We start from the raw sequence: 9,286 nt of genomic DNA, 5'->3' as shown, positions 1-9,286 counted from the left end.
AGCAAGGAAGTAAATCCTACTCCTACGTTCAAGTCTGGAAAATAAAAGCATGAAATAAAATACTAAGTAAACTACTAATTTTATTTCCAACCCTTGTTGGACCAAAACCCTGGGCTGGACCGGTTCTTCTTGGCTCTTGGCTTCCAAAGCCGGTCATGCTGGTCCAACCAAGAAAGGGCAGCCGTATCTGCATCACCATTTTTGTAATTAATTTATTTTATAAATACAAGAAAGAGAGACTATCCCACTGGTTTTGATGTTGAATAAAAGCAATGGCTTTGTGCTGGTGCTTTGTAATACAGTTACTTTGAGTGACAGTAAACGGGGAGATACCGTGGGTGAGATTCCCTTCCCTATCCCTATCCTTATCTTCTATTTTCTCTTGCTCTTTCTTCATATTTTCTGTTTAAACATTCCAGCAAGGTAATCCTAACATTGATCCTTCGAGTTGTATGTTCTTGGTTTACTCAACTGTTGTCGTAGCTGTTTAACTAACTGTGACAATACCAAGGATCTGTAACCAGTACCTCCAAGTAGATAGAGATAGAAGAGAGAAAGAGATTGAGGTAGAAGAAGAGAAGGGACACTGCAAGGAGAGGAACAGCCGATTGTTCAAGGCAGCCTCCCTCCATCATATTTTTTTAAGAATTAGGGAGAACGTGACTTGTGCCTTAAACTGACACAAGCATCTCTATTTATAATAAAAGTAAAACCTTAAAGGACTTAAAGGTCCGTTTGGATAGCATCCCTAAAACCCATTAATAGAATAACCCTTTATTATAACACCCCGCAAGTTGGCACGGATATCACACCTGCCCAACTTGCACAAAATAGAATAAAAAAATTTACCACTAAGACCCTTTGTAAGAATATCTGCTAACTAATCTTCACTTCTCACAAAAGGGATGCATATGAGGCCTTGCTCCAACTTCTGGACAGCTGGATCGATGGCTGCTTGAGGGCCTCTTCTAGAAGATCAATTAGGCTGCAAGGATGGAATAACATAGGTGCAACATTGTGGGCCAGCTGGCTGGCTCAATCAACCCAAAGATTGGTGGGGCTGGCCGGCTTTCTTCCTCCTCCTATAGTGGAGGCCAGCATGGGTGTCTACAACTTCAGGTCTCCTTCGGGATTTGTGTGTTTCTGTTGATTTGCCTATGCACCTCTATTGTAACTGTAAGTCAGCAATCAGTATTGCATATAATGCAGTTCAGCATGATTGGATGAAGAATGTGGAAATTGATTGTCAGTTCATCAAGGAGAAGTTGGAACATGGCATTATTTGTGTTCCCTTTGTGACTTCTGAAGCTCAATTAGCTGATATATTCACTATAAATCATAGTAGTAAACTTTTCAATCCAATTGTTAGCAAGTTGGGTGTGTTTGACATGCATGGACCAACTTGAGGGGGAGTGTTGTAATGTGGGGTTTTAAGGGTGTTTTAGTCTTTAAGGGTATTTTGGTCCTTGTAATACTCTAGAACATTCTTTCCTCCACTATAAATAAAGAGGGGCTGGTGTCTAATTGACACAAGCTTGATTACCCAAATTAACTACTATATCCATGCTACTCTAGATCTTTGGGAAAAATCCTTTTCAATTCTCCGTGTTTATGGAAGATTAGATCAAGGAAAGGAAAATTGTCACACTGGTGTACCTTGGTCATCTAATCCTGTAATCTTTATAGTTGAAAGAGAGGATTAAAGTTCAACTTTCTCATTTGTTCCTACTGGAAACTCTCCCTTTCTGATAGGTAATGCAGATTGTGATTAGTGTTTGTATGTTCTTCTACGAGTTTTTCAATGAGATTTATAGGGAGATGTAACCTGAGATGATTTTCAATTTTGTCCTCTATATTATGAAGAATAAAACTGGATATGAGGTTTTTTTACCAAATAAATTGTTCTTTTATACAAGAAATTATATATATATATATATATATATCTATATATTTGCAAATTATGAAATAGAGTGCGGTCCAAAATTGGTAAATTGATACAGTTACAGGCTAACAACATCAGTCATGATCCCAATAAGGATGTGGTAAACAAAGAAAAATATTTGCTGCCTCCCTTTAATAAGGATGTAGCAACAGTAAATCCTAAATGGAACTATAAGAAATTCTTACAAATTTTATACATATTGCATTGGCTTCAAATTCACAAATTTTGCACTTGGTATTGTATTGGCTTCAAATGCACTAGTTTCTTCTCTCGCAGCAATGCAATCAAGTTCACCCATGAAGGGAGGGTTGGAATAAATCTATATGTTGTACCAGACCGATGTCCTGGCCATGGAGAAGGAAACCAGCAAAAGCTCATCGCAGATCAGCCTGCTGTTTCAGAAAATAGACTAAAAGAAGAGGACACTTCTTCACCATCTCAAAGCATCTGCAATGAGAAAAGTTCGTGTTGTCAGACATATAGGGAAGGTCTAGACCAAAATGGTACATTCGATGGTGGACCTAAACCTGTGTTGAAGAAGTCTATCCCCATGGATGTGGTATTACAGAATCAACCTCACTTTCATGAGACAACCGTTTGGATACGTTGTGATGTGTATGACACAGGGATTGGAATACCAGGTATATCCTTTTAGGCTTGATGCTTAGCTTTCCACAACAATTTATAGGTGTGGTGAATGTTGAATCTCTTAGTTCCTTTCCAATTTTCTTCCTATGTCACAGAGCTTCACTTCAATTATCATTTGGTTTTTGTTAAAGCTCTCCTGATTGCTGATTAATTTTATATTATCATTATGTAACAGAAAAGGCATTACCTACTCTATTCAGAAAATACATGCAAGTTGGTGCAGACCATGCACGGAAGTATGGTGGAACAGGACTTGGCCTCGCAATCTGCAAACAATTGGTAAACGCATACCTTTTTATTTTGGTTCTGTTGATTTTTTTTTTGGGAGGGGGGTGGTGGGGGAGCTTCTTTGCATTATAGTAATCTACTAGGGGCGGAGATACTATTAAATGAATGTGCATATGTTTTAATTAAACATGCATACTGTAAATTAGAAGAAGAAGAAGAAAAGGGAAAAGAGAGAAGAGAGATGGTTGTGACCTTTGGGAGTCACAACTCACAACCTTATGTCGAGACCCACACAGCCCCACTTCATTCAATATTTACAACAGTGACATGTGACATAACTCTACTATGGGGCATCAAAGGAAATAAAGAACATAAAAGGGAAAACAATATAAAGTTATTGTTCACATGAATTGTAGCCGTGAACACTATTCACGACACTGTTTACGTGAACAGTGTGCGAACCCCTTAATCAATACTTCTGATACTCCCCTTCAAGGTGGAGCTTAAATGTTAATTATGCCTAGCTTGTTACAAATATATTCAACTCTACCACTCCCAAGAGACTTAGTAAAAATATTTGCAAGTTGTTCTCCTGTGCGAATATGATTTATAGAGATAACTCCTTGTTATAGCTTTTCTCGAACAAAATGGCAATGACCACAATATGTTTCATTCTCTCATCGAATTGGATTTGATGCAATATGAATAGCAGCCTGGTTATCACACCACAGCTGCATAGGAGATGCATTCTCAAACCCTAAATCAGCCAACAACTGCTTTACCCACACCAACTCACAGGTGACATGTGCCATGGCTCAATACTTAAGACTCTGCACTAGACTTAGACACAACATTCTGCTTCTTACTCTTCCAAGACACAAGGATTCCTCCAACAAAAGTACAATACCCAGTAGTTGATCGCCTATCAACAAGAGATCTAGCCTAGTCAGAATCACAAAAACCTTCAATACGTTTATTCTATGATCAGAGTATAACATACCACAACCTGGAGCTTTTTTGAGATACCTCAATACGAACTATGGCATCCCAATGGGACGTACGAGCAGAGGACAAAAAATGACTCACAACACTGATAGGAAAGGCAATATCGTCAGTCAGACAATTCGAATTTCCAAAGACTCCTTGAGTCTTTGTTGTTGGTATTATCTCTGCCACCAATGCTCTTAAGAACTCCGTAGAACCTAGTTTTGGTACCAAACTGGAGTAATAGAGAAATACAGAGAGAAAGCAAGTTCCACAAGGTCTGGTCTCTAATCTTATATTAAACTGTCCAAGTTGACTTGACTGTAACTCTGAATCCACTTCCTAAATATTGACAATTTTTAACACTTCTACCCACTTATCAAAATTTGACTACAACTTGTCCTTTGCTTTTCCTGTGTTATTAAGCGATCTAGTCAAAAGCTAAGTCATTCAACTCCGAAATATTGTATGATGAAACTTGAAAGACCCTCTTCATGCCTCTGGTTAACTGGTTAGGGACATCTATTTTACTTAATGCTGCATCCAAATAAACTGGATTTTTAACTCTTTTAGTACACCCCCACCCCAATGGCTTTGAATATGGTTTAGTTGTGGACTTCTAGCTGGTGGAAGTAACTTTTGGAACCGAGTTGCAGCTTTTGGACTATTCATATTAGTGATTGAGGTCTCAATTCTTGTTTTGATTCGATATAATCGTCCAGTTGCTAATTTATAAATTTTTCTCAAATTCTCTTCATGTATCTTTTCAGAAAATATTTCCATGAATTCAGCAGTGGTATTCGATGAATTGTTGTTTTATGCTTTGGCTTTCAGACTGTATGAAGCATGCTGCCGGCTGAGTGTACTGTAAAACTAATCTAACACTTTTGATTTTAAGAAGTTGTAGGCTCTTAGGCTCATATATAAAACTGTCACCAGTGATTGGTTCATTCAGAAAACATTTTAATTTAAAGTTGTAGACTAGCAGTTGTGGGAAGAAATAGAGAAGCAAATTCTAATTCTTATCGATGCCAGTTAATAGCATAAGATTATTTCTCTACACTTAACTTTGCAATATGGGTACATTTGAGACAGGTAGAACTGATGGGGGGCCAACTTACCGTCACCAGCCGGGAGCACTGTGGCTCTACATTTACATTTGTACTACCTTACAAGGTTTCATTGAAGCAGGAGCATCTCGTTGATGGCAACGAAATGTCAGATATGGATGATCATGAAGTTGTTTCTGATGGAAACAATAATGAGACAAATTCTGGCTTGTTTCTCTTTCAATCACGCACTCTGGGCTCTCTATTCTCATCTACTGGTTCCGAAGTACCACAAAAACGTTCACCAAACAAAATTGGGCACAATCCCCTAAAGAAGCTTAATTTCTTGTCAGAGGATTTATTCTTGTTGCCTTCTAATAATGACACATCAAGAGACACACCTTCACTTGATGATGCCCATTTGATGGCTGATGCTGCAGAGGCAGTCCCTAGTCATGAAAGTTCTTCATGGCAGCACAGGGACCCTGATAACGGAAAAACAGTTGGTAAAGGAAAAAAACACCAAGGTTATGAAAATGGCCAGTTTCAGAGTTCTGGAATGGATTCCCCTCGTTTCTTAAAGACATGCAAAGAAGTGAGTGAAACTGGAGCAGCAAGCAAGTTCAAAGATACATGTCTGAGGCAGGAACATGGGAAATCTGACAGAAGCTTACAGAGAATGTGCAGCAGTAGTGAACAACTAGCCAGATCCACAATGAAACACAAAATTCTTCTTGTGGAAGATAATAAGATTAATGTGATGGTCACACAATCAATGATGAAGCAGTTAGGTCGTAGTATAGATGTTGTGAATAATGGAGTAGAAGCTATTCGTGCAGTTCAACGTCACAGATATGATCTCATTTTGATGGTAAATTTTTCTATCATTTATATTTTATTGAGATATGATACATTTTCGTACCAAAAAATGAATTGAGACATTCCATTTTGATAAGTTCTTAAAATGGTGTTGGAACCACAAGAAATATGCAAAATAGTGATAAATCATTGTTGCTGAAGTCCTCCTAAGTTTTGAATGCTTTAATTTACTGTACAGGATGTCTGCATGCCAGTAATGGATGGCCTTCAAGCCACGAGGTTGATTCGCTCATTTGAGGAAACTGGCAATTGGGATGCTGCTGCAGAGGTGGGGATTGAGAGGCCTGTTCCCTCTTCTGATTCATTGTTAAATGGATCAGGTGTGACATCTCCACGGCGGGTCCCCATAATTGCGGTAAGTGCTAAACAAATCATGCTCATAATCAGAAACATTTAGAATTTTTAGTTTCATATGGAAAGTAGTTACTGATCTGTCCATTGTTTTTGAATTTTTGTGAATATATTTTCTTCATGGAATGCATTGGATGCATACAACTCAATTTAAGGATATAGGAACACAGTAAGAAGCTATCCTCATCCTTTTTGTCATACTTGTTTGCATGGGGAAATCTTAGATCATCATTTTATTGGTCCTAGAAATGAATCTTCTAACTCAAGTATTTGGTCAATAGAAGTATTTGATATGATAGAGAGCACTAGAGGGGATGATGTAGCAAAATAGGAGTCTTCTACTGATTTTTTGAAGGTGCAGGCAAGAGAAGGCAAAATATTTCAAAACAACTCACGAGATGAGTGCTTTTATAAGATTTTGTAACATTTCGGTGAGATACCAAAATGTTACGAAATTTCGACCAAAACCCGAAATAAGCAAAATCGGTGAGATTTCGAACCATGCTCATAATGGAGGGACCATAATATGGTATCTTTAATGTTGAGGACCCCGATCGTAAATACCCTAATTTGGAGAACCCCAAAATAAATTTACCTTTTTAATTTTAATCATCAGATTGATATATTTATCCTAAAGTTTTGTGTGGATCAAGCTGGGTTTGCACTATTCTTGGTGGATCCCCTAAATTGGGTGATTTCACCTCATCTGTATCATGTAAATTTGACAGGAATGGGAATGATCAGATGGAAAAATAAATTAAAGAGTCTATGGTGGGCATGAGAGACATAGAAGTTAACTTAGGATTAAATGAAACCCTACCAGAATATTATTTGTGATCTGCCTTCTCGAGGAACGTCAGACACTGTAAACAATCTCCTTAGGTTGGCCATGCTTTATTAATATTTCTTATCATTTATAATTCCCAATTATACTCTAGCCATCCTTGTTTCACCTTTTCTTTTATGCATCGAGAGTAAGCTTGTGGCACATCATAATTCCTAACATATAATCTAACAATGCTCAGTTTCTACATATTGTTTGTTTCAAATTTCGAGAATCTCACTACTGTAGGACAGTGGATGTACAATTGGAAATATGGTCAGGGCTACAAGAGCAGAGAGGAAACAATTCTTTCAATCATTAATGAATAACATATAAGCTTTGGATCCATCTTTTTGTTAGTGTTATTAGCAGGAGAAGTACTGTAGACTTCTTCCCAACAGTGGCAGTCCTGCTTTCCGATGAGGGGGCTGGGGCTCGAATGCTACACCCCCGAACATTCCTCTACTAATAACACCAAGTCACCAACACCTCTAATATCTCACTCCCGGACTTTGTATGGTGATTTGATAAGATAGGCCTGAAAGGTGTGTGGTCAGCAAGTGAAGGTTGGGATGCGCCAACATGATATCTATGTAATGTGCATATACCATAGTTGGCATGACACCAAGGCGAACCAAGGCGTTGGTGGGCTGCCTAAGCGCTTAGGCGACAAGGCGACCACGTATTATTTTTTTATTTTTACTCTTTTTTAACATTATTTAGTATGCTTCATATACCTTGTATCATAAAAAATCAACATTAAGCCACATCAAATTATCAAAGATCAACACTAAGGCACATTAAGTGACAAAAAATCAATATTTAGATAAATGCTCTTGTTCTATAATGAGTTAACTGGTCAAATAATTTTATTTTTACATAAGATTTTTTGTATTAGGTGTAATGCAAAACCAGCTTTCCAACAAGTCTAATATTACTTAAATCTGAGTTGTAATGAAAAATTTATATTCTGGTCAAACTTATTTTAAAGTACATGAATGCTGCTAAAATTGTCTGAATGAAAAAATCAACATTTAGATAAATGCTCTTGTTCTGTTAAAATCGCCTGAAACAAAAGATTATTTTACCGGACTTTTGGTTTTTAGTAATTTTTTATCATGATAAGATTTATAAAATTTACCCAAGCATTTTAAAGTTGAAAATCACCTCTATAATAAAAAATCCAGTTTTTGTTCTTGGACTGGGGGATTGACTTTTTATCCTTTTGGAATTTGATTTTCAAACTATTTTTATTGGATTCAAATAGGAGGGTTTTTTCTTATTTAGGAGTAATATCTTAAGTTTAAATGATAGTTGGTATAAATAAGTAAATAATTATAAGGCCACAAGCAGCGCAATAAGACGACAATCGCCTAGGACTTAGGCAAACTGCTTGGGCGCCATGGCGACGCCTTTACAACTATGGAATAGAAGCAATGCATGGTGTGGATATGACTCTGCAATGCACCACATTGAATACAAGCAGTGGATGCCACTCTATCTATTGAACAAAATCTCTCTCTCTCTCTCTCTCTCTCTCTCTCTCTCTTGTGTGTGTGTATCAAGTCAGTTATTAGACCTGTATGTGCCGGTCTAGAAAAAAAATTTGACCATCCGTTGAATTACATCCCCATCCCTGCTCTGAAAAGAATAAAAAAAGATCATCAATCAAAGAGTTTTGATTATAAACTTAATTTTAATATTTTTTGCAGCTAATAAGCTCCCAAGCAATTAAACATCATAATTCATCTTAACTATTTCTTAATTTTATTTTTATTAATATAATTCTGGAATATCTGAATGACACTTCTATAGTTGTATTTAGAATCTTAGGTAAAAAAAGCTTTTCAAAATAATTTGAAATTGACTTACCATCATATCATTTTCAAGAACTGTCATTGTTTCATACCATTTTCGAGTACACATGTGAAATGATAAGATTATGTCCTCATTGAAAGAAAGAATGTTATACTAAGAGGGAAAAGAAGTAAAGTTATAAATTATTGGCCACCTTAAGGGGGGACAATAAGAAATTCCCTTAAATTTTTGTAATTTTCACTGTTGGTACACATGTACTAGTCAAATGTTGACTCGTCACATATATATATCTTTCTCTATCTCTCTATCTAGATCGAGAGAGTGGAAAGAGAGTTTTGAATAACCTCTGCAATTCCTGTTTGGTGATGTTCATGTGGAAAGAGAGTTTTGAATGACCTCTGCAATTCATGTTTGGCGATATTCATATGACTTTTGCTTCCCTGTGCTTGCGTTAAAAAAAAAAAAAAAAAGGGGATCCTTTTGCCTTTTGTTACTTCCACAATGTTGAGTTGGTTTCATGATTTTTCACAGCTCATTTGTGTCTGCGTTTCTCATTAAATAACA

At 36.9% G+C, this 9,286-nt stretch overlaps 1 protein-coding gene across 2 annotated transcripts in view; it reads left to right on the top strand.

The window, feature by feature from the left end:
* The window catches only part of LOC122090182 (histidine kinase 5-like), a 44,017-nt gene that overhangs the window by 34,446 nt on the left and 285 nt on the right, over positions 1-9,286 (top strand). For both annotated transcript variants that reach the window (XM_042660030.1, XM_042660031.1), the window contains exons 9-12: positions 2,219-2,583; positions 2,766-2,869; positions 4,898-5,722; positions 5,909-6,085. In XM_042660030.1, the coding sequence (XP_042515964.1) occupies positions 2,219-2,583; positions 2,766-2,869; positions 4,898-5,722; positions 5,909-6,085 (1,471 nt within the window). The remainder of the gene's footprint in view (positions 1-2,218; positions 2,584-2,765; positions 2,870-4,897; positions 5,723-5,908; positions 6,086-9,286) is intronic.

Source organism: Macadamia integrifolia, chromosome 9, assembly GCF_013358625.1.
Source record: "Macadamia integrifolia cultivar HAES 741 chromosome 9, SCU_Mint_v3, whole genome shotgun sequence".
NCBI lineage: Eukaryota > Viridiplantae > Streptophyta > Magnoliopsida > Proteales > Proteaceae > Macadamia > Macadamia integrifolia.
The sequence above is the reverse complement of the archived record's forward strand: the minus strand, read 5'-3'. Positions and strand labels throughout refer to the sequence as shown.